This window comes from Microchirus variegatus, assembly GCF_963457635.1.
Source record: "Microchirus variegatus genome assembly, chromosome: 3".
Taxonomy (NCBI): domain Eukaryota; kingdom Metazoa; phylum Chordata; class Actinopteri; order Pleuronectiformes; family Soleidae; genus Microchirus; species Microchirus variegatus.
Window position 1 is genome coordinate 24997442 of NC_139804.1, and position 24299 is coordinate 25021740.

Below are 24299 nucleotides of genomic sequence, written 5' to 3' on the forward strand. Positions count from 1 at the left end.
TTCTTCTATAATGCTGGTATTGCTGGTTGAATACATTTTATTTCTAAAAAGAATATAATCATATCAAATAAAAATAAAAATACTGCATTATATGTAATAACTTTTGAATGGTGCTCCATCGTCACTGGAATAGAAGGTGTGTACCACAAAGTACACATATAAAGTTATAGTTACAGTGTTACTGGCAGTGTGTTGTAAAGTGTGAGTTGTTGAGTGTGTTTCCTCTGAGTGAAAACACTACATTTGCTTCTTCACAGCTCTTTGTAGGTTGATGCGTTGAAAATAAAAAACGCCTCACCACTAGAAAAGACATTCCTCAGTGTATGTTTGGCTGCATGAGTTTGCATCAGCGTCTGTGTCGGTCTTACAGGTACGTGGTGGCCTCTCTGTTCTCTCTCTCTCTGGCCTGAGCCACAGCCACGTTGATGCACTGCAGCCACTCCTCTGCGTGTTTCTCGTCCTGAGCTTTGAGCACATACGTCTTATTGTCGGTGAAGATCTCAAACGCCCGCGGCAGACTCCGATCTCGGCGCTTCTTGGCCACGACCTGTAGACAGAGAGGAGAGGCGGTGATGACTGACAGTGGGAAATGAAGTGTTTCTCTGTGATACCTTTAGTATGTAAGGAAATGGATGTTGTGAAAATATAGTGTAGTTGTTGTCATGATGACTTGATTAACACCTCACCTTGACACTCTGCACTTTACTCAGCTCGATAGGAATGTCGTCCAGCTCATCTTTCTGTGGGCAGGACAGACAATGAGAGTAAGGAATCCAGACTGTCAAATGACAGTGCTCATTTATCATTTGAAATTGTGTTCAGTAAGGTAATTAGGTTTCGAAATTCATTTATTCATTGTCTACCAACACACAAGGGTCGCGGGAACGCTGGAGCCAATTCCAGCTGACAAAAGGTTAACGACGGGGTCACACCCCGGACAGGTCGCCAGTCCATCACAGGGCGAACACATAGAGACAAACAACCGTTTAACCTCTGCATGTTTGGGGACTGTGGGAGGAAACCAGAGTACGAGGAGAATGCAAACTCCATGCAGAAAGATCCTTGGTCAGACCGAGTCTCGAACCTGTTTTTGCCACTATTCCACCGTGTGACCAAGATCCATCCATCCATCCATTTTCTACCGCTTATCCAAAGACGGGTCAGAGAAGACTTCCCTCTCCCCGGCCACTTTGTCCAACTCATCCGGGGAAATCTCAAGGTCTTCTCAGGCCAACTGAGAGACATAGTCTCTCGAGTGAGTCCTGGGTTTTCCCTCGGGCCTCCTCCCAGTGGGACGTGGTTGGAACCTCCCTAGGGAGGTGTCCAGGAGGCATCCGAACCAGGTGCCCGAGCCACCACATCTGGCTCCTCTCGATGTGGAGGAGTAGTGGTTCTACTCTGAGAGTCTCCTGGATGACCAAGCTTCTCACCCTATCTCCAAGGGAGAGGCCAGTCAACCAATTTGACCGTTTGTATTCATGATCTCGTTCTTTCAGTCACTACCCACAGCTCGTAACCATAGGTGAGGGTAGGAACGTAGATCGACCGGTAAATCAAGAGCTTCGCCTTTTGGCTCCTCAGCTCCTTCTTCACCATGACAGACCAATGCAGAGCTTGCATTACTGTGGACGCCGCACTGATACGCCTGTCGACCTCCCGCTCCATTCTTCCCTCACTCGTGAACAAAACCCCGAGATACTTAAACTTCTCCACTAGGGGCAGGATCTCACTCCCGACCCGGAGAGGTCACTACACCCCTTTCCAACTTAGGACCATGGTCTCAGATTTGGAGGTGCTGATTCTCATCCGAGCTGCTTGACACCCGGCCGCAAACCTCTCCAGAGAGAGTTGAAGATCACGGCCCGATGAAGCGACTACATCTACCGCAAAAAGCAGAGACCCAATCCTGAGCCCACCAAACCGGACTCCATCAACACCCTGGCTGCATCTAGAAATACGGTTATGAACAAAATCTGTGACAAAGGGCAGCCCTGGTGGAGTCTAATCCCCACTGGAAACAGATTCGACTTACTGCTGGAAATGCGGACCAAAGTTCATACAGTATATTACAATAAAAAGATAAATTCAGTAGGATAAAGAGAGAATAAAAACAAATTGCACGACTAAAAGAAACAGCACATGATGATAGAAGACGGACACAAGTTTTAAACAAAGTGAATCCACATCTTGGTGCACTGTATCGTTTGCCAGAGGGTAAAAGCTCATACTCAGTGTGACGGACATGCGATGGTCAGCCAGTGTCCTCTGTGCTCCTCTAAGCACAGACAGCTCGTAAATGGCTTGAGGGATTCGTTGTTCTTCTTTCCTTATAATTTTCATGGCAGTCTGAACAAGTCGAGCCACTGTATGGTTGGAGTTGTACTGACAAGTTATCATAATGTGATGTGAATTCAGTTCAAACCCGCTGTGAGACAGCTCTTAAACATATAACTACCGCACAATTTTAACACCACAACACTGTGTGCTCGTGTTGTTTCCAAACCATCTGCAGGACCAACAGTTAGACTTTATTGTGCTGCTGCTTTCTCCAGGGCAGGAAACTGGATTCTTCAGCTCTGCGTTTTACCCCTCTGTCGGTTGTAATTCTGAATGTGTGCACTTTTACGTCAAATTGCTCCAATATAGCAGAGTATTTTTTTTTTATCCCACATTTAGTCAAGGTTGTGGTCATAACCACATAACCAGAACTAGCTGCACGACTCGAGGCGACTGGCCACATCCTCTGTGAAGGATGTGACTGTTAAAAAGTGCTTAATGGGAGAAGACATGTTCACAGTTTTACCTCCAGGCTGCTGAAAGTCCCACAGAGAACCAAAATAGACATTATTTTTGATCAAGTATAACATTTTGTCGACACAGTCATACTAAACAAACTGTCTCATCTTTGTAAATGGGAGTTTATTCTGTACTGAGTGATTTTATAACTTTTTGTTACTAGTTTATTAACAAGTGAATTAACAATCAGAGATGGCAGACTTCACCCCATTCATGCAACAAGCCTCTGGCGGCCTCTGTTGGTCATATTGGCAAGTGCAAGTGTGGAAGCACAAAGAGCCACTAAAACAATATTTTACTCCCAGTGGAAGTGATTAATGGAATGCATAATGAACGGTCTGAATTAATTACATGGAGCCATCTGCCAACAACAGGTGTTGGTCGCAAACGAAAGACATGTTTTTGGGAAAGCTGCTGCCAACAATAAGGCTGATGCAGAGCGATCTGATCCAAGACCAGAGTGAACATCGGTGCAGCGTTTGAACGGTGGCGACAGAAAGCGAATCCGTATTCGTTGCGCGCATCTGTGCTCTGGACGCATAGCTTCGGAGGGAAGTCTGAAGAAAGGGGCTCGAACTTTGGAATTCAAACTGTAGCCTCCTCAAACACTTTTTCCAGGATCGCCAACCCTAGTGCATTTGTCAATTTACAGTTTGTAAGACCACAAGGGTTGAAAAGATTTGAGGAAAAAAGTCGAATTGTGATTGTGATTTGTTTGGTTGCAGTTTTCCTTCAACCAGTGAGACTATTAGAACGATAATGAGTAGTATTTGCTGTTGTATCACACACAGTTTCAAATTTACTTTGGAAACGTTTCACAAACTGAGTGCACGAGGACTCTCCAAAGTGCAGTATAGCATTATTCTTTGTCTGGACCCAATAAGCAAAATGTTCAGAGGCAAGCAAAATGCAGCTGAGCAAACAACACATTCAATAAGCATTCATTTTTTTAGTACATGTTTTATCAGCTGGTTGAATTCTTATTACAAAGTAAGATGCTCATCTCAGCTTTGTGGGAAAGCTTCAAAAATGGCTGTGTTGAAGCTGATTTGCATCATTCAATATTTTTTTTTGTGTGGTTCTTAATCTTAACTCTCCAGATGGAGAAAAAAGGTCTTTCACAACATTTTAACCAGCTCCACAACATGCTGGCAAAGACAAACAGAGCTGCGAGGACACAGACACAAAACCTTTCCAATGTGTGGCTGCTGTAAAAGGAAAGAGGAAATCATAACCATTCGGTTGGGAGCACAAAGACTATTGTTCACAGTGACAAAAAAAAAAGAGAAAGATACGGAGAATTAGATCTCTGTTTCCAGGTATTCCTCTGTGATGCTCTGCTTTAGTGTTTGTAAACTGAGTGAGAACAACCACACGTCTTGGCTGTGAAAATCTTAATCATTACTAATACAAAAATATAAACGCACAAACGTGAAATGGTGAACAAAATTAGAATGTCATGACATTTGCTCAGATTCTTGATGCATTTGTTTATGGAATGATTTGTTTTGCTCAAACCCAGTAGTCCAGTGTCACGGCCACTCCAAGGGCACACCAAAATGTGGACTTTTGTCACTTGTCAATATGCCACAGATCACAGTGACAAATCATGAGGGAGCGTGCCATTGGCATGCTGAGTGCTGGGTTGAGCGTTACAGCTGTGGCAACACAACTGAATCACGGCGTATTCACCAGACATGTCACCTATTGAACACCTTTGCGATGTTCTGGATAGGCGTGTCCGCCAGCGGGTTCCAGTTCCAGTTCCTCAGAACGGTGGCGGAAGGGGACAACATCCCCCAGGCCACGATCGACAACCTGGTGATGTCCATGCGTCGCCGGTGTACCGCTCTGCGTGAGGCTAATGGTGGACACACGTTATTGAAGTTTGTGAACCTGGATCATCGACCCCCATTGTGTTCTTCCTGCCATTACTCCAGGACTTTTGTTGTTATTTTTGGATAGTTTCTGTGTTTTGTCACATAACAATAACTACAAGTTTTTCTTTGTGCGTTTATATTTTTGTTGAGTGTATTTCACTCTCGATGTCTGCCGTTAACCAGGACATACACACTGTGCAGCCGTCTTTTGCACGCACGGTTACATTGTTGTGTCAGCCAGGAGTTTGACCCTGAAACATCTCACCTCTATCTTCATCCGCATGTTTTCAGGCACTGCGTGTGAACTGGCCTTAATACGACAAAAGTGCACTGAAACTTCCACATCAATCAACGTTTTCCCTTTCGTCAGCTGGTTGAAATCAAACTTGACCTCGCGTTTGCACAAAACATTGTCAGATCTCTGACCTGAGCTCGATTTCGCACACGCTGCTCACTCTCCGTGTTTTTGATTAAGCAAACTTCTGTCTTTGCAAACAGTGCTCGGCTCTGTGACCTCAGCCTTTGTTTAACCAATGAGCAAAGCAGCAGCACACAAACAGAGGGGAGCAGGAGGGAAGCGTGTGTTGTATCAGCCCAGAGGGAAATCTCCTCACCTATGCTCAGATGAGAATAATCAGTCTTTCTTTTACTCACACACACTGTACAAAGCAGTGCCTCTTTCTCTGTGTTTATGTTATCAAGGGGGACAATGACTCATGTTGCAGCATCATGCTTTGGCCCTGTCAATCCTTCCTGGGGCCAGTCACTGACACAGTGAAATTCACCAAATGCCCCTGAGGGACAGTTAAACCTATCACAAATTGGGATTTCCACTGTTTTATACAAAGGATCATCATGTTGTAAATGATACGGAACAGGAAAACATTAAGGACGGTTAAATAACTGAGAGGAAAACTGTGCGTGTGCATCTGTTAGTGAATAAGCATTTTTTTCATTGGCTACGTACTGATTTGCCTCTGCGGAAGAGGAGCTGGTTTCCTGCCAAGGTGAAGTAGCGCGTTTTCCAGCGCTTGATGAACTTCCAGCGGACTTGTTTTTCCTTCAGCTTCCCCTCAATCAGAGGCTGCCCCTCCTTGTTCACAACTGCGGGATGACGGAAACACAGTATTACAGAGGAATAGAGGTTCGAAAGAAGACGTTTGTGTCACAATACTGATACATGCATGGATGACGTCAGGAGACAGCACTGTGTTCATGAGCGAAGATGATTTAAGAATTTTCAGACACAAGCCAGTTGTGTCATAAAGCCCCCTACATGTTGAAATGATATTACTTGGCAGGAAATTTCAATTTAAATTGCTTTCTGTTGTGTTTATTACATCATAATATATATCGGAGCATTACATTGTTTTGAATAAAGCCTTATTTTAGATTGACGCCTCTGTTATTAACAAAGAAACCTTACGGAAGTGGCATAACATCTAATGCGATAATGTTCTTTGGTTAATACAATATGTAGTGCATGAGAAACACCCTGAATGCATTGTTTGCAAATGCTTGTAAAAGCAGAAAAGGTTAGTGCTCCCAAAGGTTGCACCAAATAAACAGAGCTACAATTCTCCCCACTGCTCTGACATTTCTATCACTTAATTACTACAAAGCTGCTAAATAAACCTCTCTCTGCTCTGCTCTGCACGTAGTCTCAGTCTCACGTCTGCTTCTTAATTTTGCAGTATTTTGCAACCTTGAAGCACTTAAAACTGCATTTGCATGAAATGTACTAAAACTTCTCCACTTCCAGGGAACATGGTTGTTTTTCATTTTAAATCAACAAAAGCCTTTTGTCTTTCACACACACGTGTGAGTGCGTAGAGGAGAACTCCCACATGGAAGCTTCTCGACTGCTGTGATTAGAAACAACCTCATCAACCTCCTCGACTGAGTCGGATCATGTTCCACTTTGAGTGTTTGTGTATGTGTGGGTGCGTCTATAACGACATGCATCGGTAATGTTTTCCTTTATGTATGGATGATGTGCTTGAGTATATGCTTATTTTGTCCAGTTAAATTAATTTAAATGTAATTACATTGGTAGAGTGAGCAGTTGTTTCATCATTGGTGTATTTTGGTTGGTTTTTACCCCGGGGATAAAAGCTTGATCCATGTCTACCCATGACGATGACTAAAACAGACAAGAGATTTCCACAATCTGATAAAGTGTCTGAGACAGTGTCTGAGACAGTGTGTGTGTGTGTGTGTGTGTGTGTGTGTGTGTGTGTCTTTGTGATTCACAGAGATGATTCACAGTAGTAACTGATGCCAAACTGGACAAATTAAAGTTCATCCCAATATAACCTGAGTCAGAGAAGAGAGGAAGCTGTGTTGCTTTTCTGTGTCAGATCATTTACAGTACTTACTGCTGCGTAGACAAATTAATACAGCCATTACCCTAACCTTAACCTAAACCCAATTATAACCATAAAGCCCAATTTATACTCCTGCGTAAAGTGCTCTATGTGCAAAGTGCTTACGGAGACCCCTCTACGTCGCCGGAGAGCCTCTCCGTTGTCTCCGGCTGCACAAAATATTTATTAAATGTCCGTCACTCCGTCAAGGGACAACGGAGACAGCAAGGGCTGCGATTGGTCCTCAGGACAGGCCGAGCTAACGCTGCTCTGTGCCGGCCACTGAGGCGGAGCTGATCACTGCCGACAACGTTGCTACACACAAACCACATGTTTAGACTCTAAACGGCTAATTTCTCGCCTTAAATTATCTTAAAACCTGCAACAACAACAACAACAGTCTTTCTCTCTCGGAGGCCATTGCTCACTGTAGCCAAAAGCACAACAACCTTGCGTAGCGACCCCTACTGATCGGGCAGAAAATTGCAGCACGTATCCGTCACCACGATGGAGAACTATGAAGGCTCGAGGGGTCTCCGTGGTTACGCAGTTGGATAACGTCTTACGCAGTTGTAGAAGTATAATGTGGCCTTAACTCTAAAACCAGGTCTTCACTCCCAAAAAGCACTTTAAACATGTGAGGTTGGACTTCAATGTCTTCACTTCCTTAGGTTTCCGAGTTTCTTTGGTCCTCACAAAGAGACCCATCCAAAACCTCTACTGTATATGCAGAGATATTTTTCTATCACATCCATTCCCACGCTGCCCTGACGGCTGCTGGGACTGGGAGTGATTTTTGTGGTGCAATGTCTTGCCCACACTTCACTTCAGCATGTAGACAATAGGAACCAGGGGGATCGAACCACAGACCCCCCCCCTCCCCCGTGGTTAGAAGAAGACCCGCTCTACCTTTACATTCTCAGCTGTTTGTTTTCAGGGAGTAGAATAAAGAATTGACTCTTTTTCAGCCTACAGTTCTAAATGTTTGATGTAACTTAATTAGGGTCCCACTTAATTATGTTTATACAGTACGTTATATACTTTACTCATGATTCACCAGGCTACCGAGAGTGTGACTAAAGCAGCATTCCTACCAAACAACTGTCAAACTTCCTGTCGGCCTCTTGCACAGAAACATTGCTCATTTCAAACTGGACACATGGGGTTGCCAGCTTGTCTGTGTCATCAAACAAAATATGTCTTATTTGGGTGCAGAAGTAAACGTGTCTGTTGCATAAATCATCAAGCGCCGTGCTGTCACTTTACTCTGAAATTAACACCTGGAAAGTGATGCCCGAAATTTGTGGTCAGCCTGAGGCGTGTGCTGGAGTTCACAACCCCTCATTCAACACACACTGATGTCAAAACAAAAAAGAAAAGAAAAAGGTTGCAAAACACACACACACACTGAGCCACAAACTAATGCCGTGGACACCAGTGCAAGCAAAGTAAACATACTGTATGCTTTTGTATAAGTTGTTTCTGTTTCCAGTAAAATCTTGACATCCATGAGGAGCCTGGAGCATTTTCTTCTTAATTCTAAAATAATAATAATACATCTACGACTGAGTTTTCTAATATGTTTTACAGTAAACTGCTCCGACAAGACGAGATCAATTGATGTCCATGTGCATGTGGGGCTGCTTTGCTGCCTCGGGGGCCGCAGTCAATCAAAGTATTTTACAGGTTAATGTCAACTCTAGGTAAGTGCTGTCAAAAGAGCTTCAGCGAGTTATTAAATCCCAACAGTTCCATTACTTTTTCCACCAGCGCTGGGAATTTTTAAGGTGTGTGTTCAAGTGCCATATTCAAGAGTATGGCTTAATTCATTATGATGCCGTGTTATTAACGTAACCACATTGTGTTTATGTATATATGTGACTATATATGTGCAATTTATGACAAACTGATCCTATAAGTAAACCAGCAAAGCCATCCTGGGGGAGATCCTGACTTTGTCTTATGTATGAGTCTCATGTTGTTCAATCACCCTGCCAAAACAGCCCTGTTCAGAACGCTCGGTTTAGTAGTATCTCTTTAGGTCCACCTTAACAAAAGTAAAACAAAACTTAAGGGACAGGAAATGACATCAGCCACAGAGGCTAATGGGAGCTAACAGCAGTTAGCAAGTGATCATTTGCAAGCTTGAGCAGGCACATTGCCGTCATATATAACATGTATCCACTGGACAGATAAATCCTCTGAGGCTGGAAGTTTGTGTAGAACTCTGTGCTGCACTGTGGAGCCAAGAATAGAACTTTTCGCGGACTTCCGGTTTTCGCATACCGTTGCCCTCAACGTAAACAACAATTCCAGGAATTTAGTGCATTGTGACGTCACAATGAGCGCGGAAGTCAACATCGCGTGTTTCATCTCCTGTACTTAGACTGAGGAGGATCACACTTTGGCGACTGATAGGGCCTCCAGAGTCCCAAATATAAATGATTAAAAAGTTGATTTTGCATAATATGGGACCTTTAATATCACTATGACAACAGGGACATGATATGAACATAATTCAGCTAACCTTGTATCACCATGGTAACGGGGGCTGCGCGGTGCTATAAGCAGACTTCACGCTGATGCTATGATGTCTGTGAGTTGTGAGCTTTAAGGCATAAGAATAACCAGGCCACATGGAGAGCAATGAAAATGTGAAGCTCCGCTGTCTGGTCCGTCCCTGCAACGCCTACGCAATTACTTTTTTATTGTCAGGCCGCATTTGACAAAGTTATGGGAGTCACTGAATTTCAAAACTGTAACACGAGTCAAAATGCAATACATTTACCAGAAACAGCTGTTCCCCCAAATGACACCCTCAGGTCCACATATAAAAAGACCTTCTTGCGTCATATGTGTTCAGTTGGTTGGGTTTTGTAATGTATGTGTGTAAGTGTGGATCAGTTGACGGTGTCGAATGTTTGCTTTGGGAATAACAGCAGCAAATTAAGGCCTGAGGTGAAAATGATGGTCGTAAACCACAGACGACAGTACATGTAGCCTTGTTAAAAATCAATTGTAGTTAAAAAAAGGGTTTTATTAGAAACAAGACCACCACCCACCTCCTGTTAATTAAATGTTAAGACTTTCTTTTGAAAAAAATGTTTTTTCATAGCTAGAAAAAAACGCAGTCATTAAAAAAACTAAAATGTCACAACCTCTGCTGTGAGTCCAAGTTTTTGTTTCTCCACTTCCTCTCCCCCTCTCTCGCTGTGTGTGAGACATTTTCAGACGTAAAAGACAAATGAATTAACTTATATTTTATTTTATATAATTGAAGCCCAGATAAAGTTAGTATTGATGCCAATACTAATCCTTGATATTTCATGCAGCCCAGTTACCTTTGTTTAAAGTTAGTTTTTTATTCTCAGTTAAAGTGGCGATGATTATTTTTGTAATATATATCACCATTAAAAGGTACAAATGTTGATTGTTACATGTGCAGTAATCACTGTTCTCTCTTTGACAGGTAGAGGCCGCTCAAGGGTTCAGGTCCTCTTATTATTATTATTATTATTTTTTTATGATTAAAAAGCACATTAGAAGTAATATTATGATAAAAGACCTTAAAAGAAAATGTTCTATTCTGTTTTAAATAACCAGAAACACAAGTCCACTGTTGGGTGTTGTAGAATGACAGTCCCCTGAAAGCCTGGTAAATGTGTGTGTGTGTGTGTGTGTGTGTGTGGCTGCTCCTCACCTGGCCTGATTAAACTCCACACCTGGGTCCAATCATCTCCAATCACCTGGCAGTACAAAAACCTCTACCCATTCCCAGACTGTTCAGTGAGCTCAGTGGCAGTCACTGTCTTTGGCTGCACAGGATTTTATTTTGTGAGGGTTTGGGGATTTTGTTTTTGTGTCTGCTGATACTTTTATTCCTGTGCCTAGATCTCTGGTTTTTCACCATCTCCTCAGTACATGCCACCATTGATATCCGTCCACTTTAACTCTCTACAGCTACTTACCTGCTTATCTTTCACATTTACCTTCTCCAGCCTCTGTGTTCAATTTTCGGTCCAGATCACACACATGACCCCTGTTTTCTGGTACATCAATATGAAATGACGTGTACATGGGTCAAATCATTTTGTACACATTCAGTTTGTTTCATGCTAACTGTAATCGGGAATGCAGTTTAAAAGCCACTTTTTTGGGGGACAAGGGTTGTTTTCTGAATTCCATCCATTATCTACTGCTTTATCCTCCAGTGGAGGGTCGCGGGGGGTGCTGTGCCTATCTCAGCTGGCATTGGGCGATAGGCGGGGTACACCCTGGACAGTTCACCAGTCCATCGCAGGGCCACATACAGAGACAAACAACCATTCACTCAAGGCCACATTATACTTCTCCGACTGTGTAATGCGTTATCCGACTGCGTAACCGCGGAGACACCTCGAGCCTTCATACTTCTGCGCCATGGACGGATACGCGCTGCAATTTCCTGCCCGATCAGTAGGGGGCTCTGCGTAAGGTTGTTGTGCTTTTGGCTACAGTGAGCAATGGTGTCCGAGAGAGAAAGAGAGAGAAAGACTGTTGTTGTTGAAACACTGGCCGTTTCTCACTTTTATGTGTCACGGAACACAGTTTTAAGATAATTAGAGATATGTGGTTTGTGTATTAAAATAAGACGTATTTATAGTTTGGCAGCAACATTGTCGGCGGTGATCAGCTCCGCCTCTGTGGACGCTCGGTGCGCACTGTGAGCCGGCACAGAGCAGCGTTAGCTCGCCTGTCCTGAGGACCAATCGCAGCTCTTACCGTCTCCGTTGTCCCTTGACGGAGTGACGGACACTTAAAAAGTATTTTGTGCAGTCGGAGACGACGTAGAGTATACATTGGGCTTCACACTCTCATGCCTGAAAGTTTGAATACAGATGTGATCAAGTTCCACTGAGATGGTGTCCTCCATGTAGTTTGTTCTTAGAAAAAAAAAGTTATTTTCTTGCAAAAAAAATAAACGCAGACTGAAGTAAAACCTGAACTCAATGTTGCCAAGATTAGTGTGAACATAATGGAACTTCACAACTAGAATCTAGAATTGAGCACTCCATATTTCCCTGTATTTCAACATCAAGGATGTTATTTTACTGGACATAAGAGCTTGATAGATTAAAAAATAACATTTCCTTATGACCACAACTCCTCACCCATGAGAAAAGTAAATCTACAGTGACTTTGCAGCATAATTCCTGGTATGTCCAGCATGTCTCCAGTGACTGATAGTGAAATGATGGAGAGTACTGCTCAGGGTTTTCCATTTTTACAGGCAGAGGATTTGTCTTCCAGGCATGAGTTAATGTCAGTGAGGCTTAAGAGAATTTGATTACATAAGCACATTTTGACAACTGTGTCTTCGGTGCCAAAAGTCCAGAATTACAATTCTGCTTTCCCCTTTTTATGGATATTCATAGAAACGAGTTACCTCTTAATGATTAGGGTGCTGGCAAGTCGTAGTAAAACTACTCATCTGCGACGGAAACGGTGAGAAAACTCATCCAAATGGACGTGTCAGATGTGCGTACCTTCTTCTGACATGTCCACACATACAGTACAAGCACAAACACACACACACACACGCAGGACTGCTCATTACCGCTCACTTCAAAAGCATTCCAGTAGTTAAACAGTTCAACAGTATATCATAAAGCTTCATGGGGCTGCAGTATCTACTGGCTTCACGTTGGCCTTCACAATGGAAACACTTCACCTTTCCCTCTTTCCTCCTTTATCATTAAAAACACGACTCTGAGCCACTTGCACCATGTCAGCAAGTTTTGATTATAGCAAAGGAATGTAGAGCAAGTAAAATGTTAGCTGGTGGCAGCTGGTAACTAAAAATATATACACACTTTGAACTGCTGATTAACACATATCTTGACAGCACCTAACTGCATTTAGGCATGTGGACATCGTCAAGATGACCAGGATGGGGAAGAAAGGTGATTTAAAGGTCTCATATTATAGCCTATTTTTCCAAGTTAACCTAGTTCCCTGTTCTGGGTTCTGTGACATGCTTTGGTCAAAATATAAGGATGAAGCACCACAGCAGTTCAATCACCCTGCCAAAGCAGCCCTGTTCAGAACGCTCTGTTTAGCAGTATCTCTTTAGGTCCACCTTAAAAAAAGTAAAAGTAAAACGAATCAAGGGACAGGAAATTACATCAGCCACAGAGGCTAACAGCAGTTAGCATTTGGAAAAGTGATTATTTGCAGGCTCTAGCAGGCACATTGCTGTCATATATAACATGTATACACTGGACAGATAAAGCCTCTGAGGCTGGAAGTTTGTGTAGAACTCTGTGCTGCACTGTGGAGCCAAGCATAGAATTTTTCGCGGACTTCCAGTTTTCGGATACTGTTGCCCTCACCAGCACTCTTGTGTGTTTTACGGACAAAGCGGAGCTCTGTGAGACAACAATTCCAGGAATTTAGCGCATTGTGACGTCCCAGTGAGTGTGGAAGTCAACATTGCGTGTTTTATCTCCTGTACTTAGACTGAGGAGGACCACAAAAACATGAGGGAGTCATCTTTTGTCACACTTTGCCCACTGGTAGGGCCCCCAGAGTCCCAAACATAAGGATTTAAATGATTTAAAAGTTGATTTTGCATAATATGGGACCTTTAAGTCACTTTAAACATGGCATGGTTGTTGGTGTCAGAGAGGCTTGTCTGCTCTACTGCGATTTTCACATACAACCATGTCCAAATATTCAGTGAGCAGCAGTTGTTTGAGCAAAAATTGGTGTTGGTGTTAGAGGTCAGAGGAGAATGACCAGACGGAAAACTACTCTTTACAACTAAGGTATGCTGACAAACATTTCTGAACGCACAACACATTCATCCTTGAAGCAGATGGGCTAGATACCAGATGTCCTGTGTACATAGTGAAGTAGTCAGTGATTTTTCTGTGTTGGGGGTGGTAAAAATAAAAAGTTGTGTCATCTAAAAGTCAACGTTTAAATCACCCTGGGTCTGAAGTGAAGTCGGTGTATTGTTTCCGTGCGATGAGTCATCACTGTCACTTACTGTAACTTGAGCTAAAATACTTGGTAGAGCTGGACACACTTTTAGTGGAAACTCTGACAGGACATTAAACTCGTATAATGGATATTTTCATTTTGGTGAAAGACAACACCATAAACTGTCATGTGCATGACCCATTTGAATTTGTCAGCGGTTTCTGTCCAATAAATTCACATTGCCAGATTAGGTAGGATTTTAGGGGGTGGAGAGGTGGGGGTGATCACCATTATTTAAAAGTTACACGTCAACTGTGTGATTACGCAATCGAAATCTTCCTCCAAAAATGCCATTTTCAGCACGCAGGTTGCCAGCTCGGAGGCTGTTGTTACCCGTATCCAGGGGGATTTTGAAAACAGAAAGATGCCAAAGGCAGACTTTACACACACTGTCGAGATGTCACTACCTTAAAAGTTCTGATTTTTTTTCTTCATCAAATCCAAGAACTATCTTCCACTCAATGTCTTTAAAGTTGAGTTGAAGCTCAAAATAATAGAGACTGATTTATTGCATGTGGAAAGTTCTGTATCCTCCAAGTGGAACAAACAGCCCATTAAGTAAGTGAGGTCTACTGGGACAAGAAGACAAATGACCACATTATAGGGATTGGACTATACCGAGTATCTACCGATATTAGTCCTATACAGTCATTTTAGACCATTTATGAACTGTGAAGCTGTTCACAACACATTTGTGCTGAGTCATTTCAAACTTGTAAGCCTCCAACAATAAGAAATAAACAGTCTGTGCAGAGTGAAGCATGCGACATAGGATTTTTGGATTGTATTTTACATTTTTATCTGTCCACTCATTCACCAGTGATTTTGAGCAGTACTGGACCGATATCAATACTGATATAAATAGTATGTCGAGCTGCTCAAAAAAAACACTACTTTTCAACAAGAACAGTTGCCTTAAAAGTTTTCCATTTTCAGATGGGCCTTTTGTTTATCTTGTAAACTATGACGGTTATGTAAGAAACTACTGTTTTTGTAATTTGGGTGAAGTAAGAAGGACCATCAAAGGCCACAAATGCTACACATTAAGTGTGTATCCACATGCACACACTTTCTTTCACTTTTTTATTAAGTCCTTATTTAATGAAGCAAAACTTGAGTTAATCACCTGTTCTTCTCAGCTCCCTCACTGATTATACTGAGCAGCAGAGTTGAAAGGATGGCTTTCGTTTGGCTTGTGTTCTGTTTGGATTGAGCAGCCTGATGTCTGTGTTTACTTCTGTGTGTGGCAGGGTTTGTGTATGTGACACGGGTGATGATGATGATGACAATGAAGACAAAGAAACATGGAAGACGGAGAAAATGAAAAGCTGTGAGCCAGACTTAATGACAGCTTACAGCACATCTAAGTAAACCATGTCGATGTTAATTTCACTCGAGGGGATGAAGTTCAATCCCAGATCACCAAGTTTATATCTGAAGACCTGATGACTCAACAGCTGTTTCCAACTCTGTTGTATTGTTGTTTTCAGGTATAGTTCCGTATTAGGTTGCCTACATCTACACTCCTGACGATTTGTTCTCTTGAGATGTCAAAATAATTATTGTTGTCTCATGATCTACTGTTGATCTCTAATCTAAGTCTCCCTCCAAAGCCTGTGAACATCCAGTCCACTCACATGCACACAGTAAATTTTAATGTGCTTTTTTTTTCTGTCCTGCCCAAACAATTTCCTGCCTCTGGCTGTAACTTTGAGAAATACCTGCTGCTCTCTTATTGTCTGCCAGAAAACAGCATGTTACTGTATGAAACACAGCATTTAAGTAGTTATTAGAGGCTCTCTTTTTACTTTCACAAGCTACTCCCTCTCATTTTTTATCTCTTCTTCCTCCTCCTCCATATTTTCTCACCAGAACACGTGCCACAATCTGCCTTCATCTGACTCTATAATTCTATAACTAATAGCTGCTTCCACGGAGCAGATGCACGCAGATTTAAAGCCCGTTTCACTACTGTACGTGCTCCTAAGGCTAAACTGTCACTCATTGATTTACAATACGGGCTAATTTACTGTCTCATTGCTCACCTCTCATCGCACAATTTGTCGTCTCCACGATCCTCAGAGTAGATTAATGATTGAAAAGAGCCAAGTAACATGAGGAGAGATGATTCATCGCATAAATCAACCACAGGCACTAAAGTTTGAGTAGTGAGGAACGCAGAGTATGAAACCTATTTGCTGTGTGTTGTGTTTTTATACGTTTGGTCGTGTTCATACTGTTTAATTGTTTAATATGTAAATGTTGTAGAACAGTCATCGTGACACGGTGGCAGTGACTGCAGTCATTACTGTGATGACTCACGACAATGCTCAATACTGGCAGAGGCTTTGCCCACTTTTCCCTTAACAGTTCTGGGAAAATATCTTTTGCCTTGAAGATGTTTTTAGTGAAAACAACACATGGATCTCTGCAGCATCTGAGGAACACAACTGTGCCCAAGAAAGCCAGATAAATGAATATATGAGAAAAAGACAATCTCTTGTTAGAGATGTAACTCCACTCTGTACGTCCAAGCTGATGCTGTTAATGTGTTTGCTAAGTTGTTTTTAAAGGCGTAAAAGTGTCACTTGACCAGGAAATAACAGCTTTTTGCTTAATTTCGTTTTCAACTTTTTTGACTTGGCTTTTACACATTTAAGAAAAGTGCTCTTTAAATAACATTTTATTATTGTGATTATTTTTGCTCACAATTTGTCTTTGTTTGGTTTAAGTAGGAGTTCAATTTAAGGGTACACAGAAAAAATGTTTTTGCAGTCCAACTACTTGATGATACAGTGTTGAACTTCTGTTGGACCTCTAGGGAATTCTGAGTAATTACCAAAACACTGGAGATGCATTCATGCCTGATTGTTCCCACCTTTTTGCTAACCTGCTGAAATAAGCATTTATCCCATCAAACTGCTGAACAGAATCCACTTCTGAAACACTAGCACATGAACATGAAGCATTTTCAGCTGCACTGAAACCTACTAGTGCCAGATACATGTACTCTCTTTCTGATTGTCTGTGTGAAATCAACTAGTTTATACCCCTTGAACAAAAGATCTTCAGCTGAACTGAGATTTACTTTAAGAGAAGGCAAATGTGTACCTGTGGCCTTGTCAGGATTGTTACACATGAAGCACAGCCAACCTCCCTCTTCTTCACTGTATCCAAACAGGTCAAAGAAACGCACCTCGTCCAGCTGGATCTGAAGACTGTCCAGGTCCTGAAGACAGAAGACAGACTCAAATCAATAAGCCTGTCCATGGAAATTTAAACATTAAGACATTTTTAAAGCTCCTATAGAGTGGTCCTATTGCACATATGTGAGTTATTGAGGTCTACTTGCTCCCACAAGGAGGTCAAAAACCTCCTAGTTGCTGTAAATGGGCCGTTGGAAATCTCTCCTCACTGAAGCTCTCGTTAGCCACAGTGTTTCAGACATAAATCTCACCCCCAGAAGACAGACTGTGTTGTGATTGGCCAGCCAACGAGAGCTTTCCCAACTGTCTTGTGAGTGGCCAATACCTGGAAGTGACATAATCAGCACATCCGCTCTCGGAAGCGCAGCTCCCCCCTCTGGAACGGTGGATGCACTGCTCCTCATTATCAAAACATTGTTTTAAAAATGTTTAAAAATGGCTTCATCACAACTCCCCACCACAGTCCCTTTTATGACTTTGACCCGGAGTCAGACCCAGAGTCAGAAGACATTGTCGCTCATGAAACACCTCCACAACGGACGTTATTCTTCTTCTGTGGTTCAATGTACGCAACTGGATGTGCCCGGACTAGTGCCCAGAGCAGGAGGATCTGCTGTTCAGGAGAAATGCTGTAACCATGCTGTAAACATAACCAGAACGGGTTTTTCCAGAGATGTCGCTGAGCCCGAGATTACAATACAACACAGCGTTCTCAGCAGTGGCTGAACTGTTTGTTTCGAACCTTCAGGGCTTCGTAAACGAGATAATGGCGCTACACACCAAAAAAACAGCGTTAATTGGTACTTCCGTTCTATGGGAGCTTTAACTCTCTTCTTCTAAAACCCTTAATTCAAAACACAGCAGCCAGAATTTTAACCAACACCCACATCACACTTGTGCTTGCAACTTACATCAGTCTCTCTTTTAAGTCCCATAAACAATAAAAAAGTATTAACTATATACTGTATATTATGAGACCCAGAACTGCAGGAAGGCCTGTTTTTTTTTTTCACACCACACTTGTACATAAACGAGACCTGAAAGCAGAAGACATAAACCATGGGGTGGGAAGCTCCAGCTCTGGAATGCAATAGACAGAAGCTCCCCATCAAAGTGAGCATCCAGAACAGACCGACAAGACCAGATGGGGCAACGAGTGGAGAGAAAGAGAGAGGACAGAAGATTTTTATCACCCGCTGTCAGAATTTGAGCAGAGAATTGAGACAATGAATTTAGACACAAACAGACCAATGCATAATACGCTATTGTCTTGTAGGCAGAGGGAAGTCACTGATGCTAAATATTACTTGATCCCAATAGCATTTCTGAATAATCCACGCACTGGTGTACATGCTCACAAAGATAAACAGTGGGGTACCATTATGAAATTGTTTTATATACTGTTTAAACATAATAATTTGCCTGGTTTTCTTTGTATACATTATAAAAGCACTGTTAGAGTGACACGAATATGGTGAAAAAAAGCACTAAGAGAGAAGTTTCTGCTCAACATAAACAAATCAGTGCGTGACAAATACTAGATCCCCATTAGAAACCTCGAAGGACTGCAACACATGGTAAGAGCTTTACTCGACTTGAAATACACGCTGTCACACTTAAACCCTTGAGATAATATATTTATGTTATGGTGCTGGTAAGATGATGATGATGATGGATTACTGTCATTAGTCTTCATGAAAACGAGAAGGTTTTATCGCTCTGAGCATCTACAGTGTATTGACACGAGTTTATCTATGTGTCTTCATACTGTGATTTTCTGTCATGTGATCTGCAGTTTAAAAACAGAATTCTGACTTTGCTGTCGTCCTTTGACTTTTTCTGATGATCCACTGAAGTTCAAAAGCACCATTTCTCATGTGAAAGGGGCGTGAGGGGGCAGGATCTAAATGAATGTTGTGAAAAACAGGTAGCTGTAATGGCTGAGCTACTGGTGTGTTTGACCTTTTGACTCGTGTTCCTTCAGCCTTTGATATTAATGAGCTCGGATGTAAATGTGAAAGCTGTTTCTGAAGAGCGTATTCCCCTGTGGAACCCCCGAGTCGTGGACTTAAAAAGCAACATTTCAGCGCACGTTGAATGATTGTCAGAGAATTCAGATGAATCCATACATCAGAGCTTATTTTGTGTTGTTACAACTTGGAATTATTGATGTGAAAGGGCTTTGCTTGTGTAAACGGATAAACGAGGACCATGTGTGGCTGTGACAGACAGCCATCTGTGGGTTTACATGAACATTAAGGACCCCCTTCCAATGGAAATCAGGTTTTGACCTTGTTATCATGCCCATATGGAGGTTTTTATACAGAGGTCAACGCACATCATGAGTGAAATAAGCAATCGACACAACAGCTCTCTATAATAACCCTCACATCTTCTAACACGATGTCACGTTTCATTTACTGCATTCCAAAGGAACAAATTATGTCACCTTTTTGTGATTTCTGGTTATCGTTTTGCTGTAGCGTGATGAAGGATGAGAGGATTATGTTATGGCTGTATGTGAAGAGTTTCCCTCCTACCCTTCTCACCTGCACATACTCCCTAGAGCCATGGTTCTCAAACTGTGATACATGCACCACCAGTGGCACGCACGCTTCCTCTGGTGGTACTTGGAGGAAAATCTTTTGTCCTAGCACTCACCTTTACTGCCTCCCTTGCACAATCTCCTTCTGCACTTGGATCCACTTCTACAATCTTCTACAATCTCACCCTCTGTCAGTCCACTGTTCCTATCTAGTGGATTTCTTTCCAAGACTTCATCTATGTAGCTTCTTCCTCTAATGCACCTTATCGCTCGCTCCATCTTAATCTAATTTTCGCTATATCGGTGTCTGAAGTTTATGCAAGGAAGAGGAGGAGGAGGATGTTAAAGTTAAATTGCTCTTGAGTCCAAAAAGAAGTGGAACAGGTCCCAACAATTCCTAAGTGAATAATTTAATATCATACAGTGACAGTGACAATAAAAAACCAAAAGGAACGGTTGGTTAACATTGTTTTCTCGTGACAAAGCAAAGCTCATGTGACTCATCTACACTCTTAGAAATAAGGGTTCCTAAAGGGTCCTTCTAAAAGGGCCGAGGTTCTACCTGGAACCATCTGCTTCTGAAAAACCCTTTCCCCAAATAAAGGGTTTGTTAAGGGTTCTTGGTAACACTAATGCTTCCAGTAAGAACCATTTTGATCCAGAAAACCCTTTAAAACCCCCTTCCTGAATAAAGGGTTCTTGGTGGAACCCTCCAAATGGATTCCAGGTGGAACCTTTTTATAAAGCTTCCACCTGGAGCCCAAAAGGGTTCTCTTGTGAGGACAAGCCGAAGAACCTTATATGCAGAGCTCAAATCTAAGAAAAATGAGAAAGATAACACATTTGTTTCTATTACCAGAAAACAATCTAGCCAGAGTCTGTGTGGTGCCAGGTTCATCACCACAGTGTAACCCACAGCTGACAGCCCATAATGCACAGGCTAAATGACTCGTATATGGTTTGAATAAGCCATGTTTAGAGTGACAGTGTGCAGCAGCAGAGTAACAGGGCCGACGTGAACAAAACACAAGCCCATATCGGATTTATCAGGACCAGAGCAGTCGATTCAGTAAAGACACAAAGAAACAAAGGCTGGATTATGTGCGTCTGAATTTAATCTGTCTATCCTCATGTAACCCCCTCTTCCTTTTCAGTAAACACCCCCTTTTTTTTCCTTTTTGCAACTCTCTCCATCACTAATTATAACTTGAACAAGATGCGGCTGTAACTGCTCATGACATATTCTGATTGCAGGCAGTTTGCAAATGCAGTTATTATTCAGTATTAAATATGACCTTTTGGAGATATTTAATTTTTAAATTCCATTTACAAATAGAAGACCTCATTTTAGGCATTAAGAGTAACAATTTACTTTGCATGTTGTTTCCTTTTGATTTGTTTTAAAGTACTTGATACAATGTTGATGCAGTATGAAAACAAATATATTCTAGAGTTTGGTTTAGACTTTTTCAAACCAAAGGGAGAAAGCCAGTGGGGGGTGGAGGCAGGATGAGGAGGAGAGCCAGGAAGGAGTGTGGGCCAGGAGAAAGGTGAGTGGATAAGAAGTGGAGAGGAGATGGATGAAAACGATAAACCAGACACAGTGTTTATTTATTCATGCCCGTTTTGTTTGTCTTTCAGGGCATACGTGAATGAATGTGATGCTTTAAAAGCTTTCATTCCTTCAACTTATTCTTTCCATCAACTTTAGCCTCTTTCACAATAAAATTAGTTGGGTTTACCCAGGATTAACTAACTAAACTAACTCATTTCCATTGACAGTGGTTGGTTTTTTGTTGTGTGTTTGTTTTTCTCTTCACCACTGTGTCAACTGCGTGAACGGTGAAGTCGCTGACAGGCTGGAAACTAAACCAACAAGTCCTCCAATAGTGCTTTCAGACAGGAACAGTTCTGGTTCTGGCTCTGGTGCCGTTCTGGATCCTCAGAACCTTGGTTACATCCCCTGTTTACACCAGTTTAAGAGGAACCAAAGTGGGACGACGTTAATCCGCGTTATTCAGGTGGAAGTAAACACAACACCGGCAAAATCTGAATACTTCCTCTACTCTCTGCTTGACTTCACAACCCAGAATATGACACACCCACTGGTGATGTCACGGTTCACATTGAAGAACCAGGTATTTCTTGGTTCCCACGAGAACAAACTTTTCCGGGTTCCAAACCTGTTATTGGTTGGTACAAACTTGGTTCGGGAACCAGAACAGAGCCATGCCGGTGTGAAAGCCCTACAACTAAAACTTGTAACTATGGGTCATTTTGGCAAATCCCTGAATACGACCCATATGTAAGCACATGTGTAGCTTACCAGGACAAATTCCACTGAATCTTTGAACCTTTCTTTTGCCTTTCAGAACAAAAAAGACATGCAGACATCAAGGTCATACTCTTTAACCTTCAAACTTAGACTTAAATAAGCAGCTATTATAATAAATGAAGTGATTATAATTGAAGTGATGACCTGACCGTGCTCTTTCACTTCCATCCCATCAGAAACCTGTTTTCAGAAAACTTATTTTCAGACATTACACGGCAACAAGAAAGACTTGGCTGACAGGTTACTAATTCAAGACAGCTGTATGAATGGACTACGCAGAACAATCTGCCTTAGCATCATCAATTCATAGATTACTAATTTCTGTGTGGTGAGTTTTATCACTTCTCAGCGTGAGAAATGTCATGTGTCAAAGCCTAGCCCTGTTTAAAAAGACAAGGCTTTTGACCACACCAAAGTTCAGTGCTTTCACCACTATGCGAAATGCCAGTGGAAACCTTGTTGAAGCCATCAGTGATCATTTTACTGTGGTTACTATTGTGCATCTTTTACTTTGGTCTCTCTTTAAAGCAGTTGTAAAGATGATCTAATAGATGAAATAAAGGCGTTGTCCAAAGATTTAAAAAGTACGGATTTTCTACGAACATTAACACTAACAGCTGGAAGATAACTGCTCAAAAATAGAACAGATGAAGAAGTAATGAATACCCTTTTTCCACCTATGGTCCCAGGTTGCCTCGGCACGGTTTAGGTTGGTTTTCCACTACAAAGTAGTACCTACTCAACGTGGGCGGAGTCATCACTGCACGGCTGCATGAAACTGACATAAAATCAGGTCATTTAAAAGATTTCTTCAGTATTCCTCCATGACTGCAGCGCAGCAGCAGGGTTTGTGACGCCGCTGGATCAGCAGCGATGTCTCTAAATACACCAGACTCCTCTGTTAAATATTGAGATTTTAGACATTTCCCTGGTAATTGTAACCCACATTTTTATGATTGTTAATGATCTACTGTTCGGCTTGGTTCTTGTGTCGAACGACGTTCTGACCAATCAGTGGCCGGCTTCAAATGTGTTCACCTGGATCAGAGCCAAAGCTGATTTAAAAACCACCATGTATTGCACATATTGTCATATGACTCAGGAGTGAAACCTGATCCTCCTGGTGAAAACCTGTGAAACACGAAATTAAACATGTTTATGACCAGTGGGAATTGGGTATATATATAACTCTCCATCTTGCCTGAAAATTCTTAATCTAATCTAAGCTGCAGCTCTGCCTTTAGTTAAATTTTATCTCTTGGTTTTCAGCTGTCCTTCCTCCTTCCTCCTCTTCTTCTTCTTCTATCAGACTTTATCTCCCCCATACTTGTGTCAACATATGATCTCACTATGGACAATCAAAGGGGGGGAAAAAGGTAAAAACAATGCTAGTTTAAGTATCTCCTCAGTCTCAGACTTCCACTTCTCATCCTATCTCAAGCCACATCTTTCCTCTTTTTCCTTTCTCACTTCCTCTTCCCTCGCACTACATCCTCTTTTCTGCGAGTTACTTTGAGTCAACGCTCACATTATCCTGCATTGTCACAATCTTTACATTGACATGTTCTGTGTGCTTGCTGTCCTCCAGATTTGATCTTTCCAATTCTTTCTTTTATCTATAACACTCTTTATCTGTTTTTAAAAAAATTTTTTTTTTTCATCTTTATCACCAATTTTGTCCACATTCTTGTATTCCCTTCCTACTCCATCACTCTTATCTCTCTCACATCAGCTTTCTATTATTCCTGTGCCGTAAAACTACTAAACTGACTTCTCAGAGAAAACACAAGTCTCTCTTAAACCACTGAAGCCTCATAAAGTCCTTTAGTCTGCCCTTAAATCTCCCTGTCAGTACAGATATAATTGGTAACCTTTCAGTCTCATATATATGTAACAGCTTTCACATCTTTTCTCTCCCCGTCTTCCACTACATGTGTTTCTGATTGGCTGACGGTGACAGGGGTGAACCTGTAGGTTTGATGGAGAGAGAGAGAGCAGAGAGGAAATGCAGTGCATGCGGATGGCGGTAAAGGTTGCGACCTCTCTCCTGTTAAATCTCATCTCCTTCTTTCAATGGGTTTTTTTTTAGTGCTTCATGAAAATCCAGACTGAGCTCATTTAATAAGGAAAAAAAAAGAGACATTAAGA

The 24299-nt window shown here is 42.0% G+C and overlaps 1 protein-coding gene across 1 annotated transcript in view; it reads right to left on the reverse strand.

Annotated features, from left to right (window-relative positions):
- Positions 1-364: 364 nt before the first annotated feature.
- The window catches only part of veph1 (ventricular zone expressed PH domain-containing 1), a gene marked incomplete at both ends in the record, with an annotated part of 65402 nt that continues 41467 nt past the window's right edge, over positions 365-24299 (reverse strand). The window contains 4 exons of the mRNA XM_083886915.1: positions 365-547; positions 687-740; positions 5644-5780; positions 17177-17294. Coding sequence (XP_083743041.1) covers positions 365-547; positions 687-740; positions 5644-5780; positions 17177-17294 — 492 coding nt within the window. The remainder of the gene's footprint in view (positions 548-686; positions 741-5643; positions 5781-17176; positions 17295-24299) is intronic.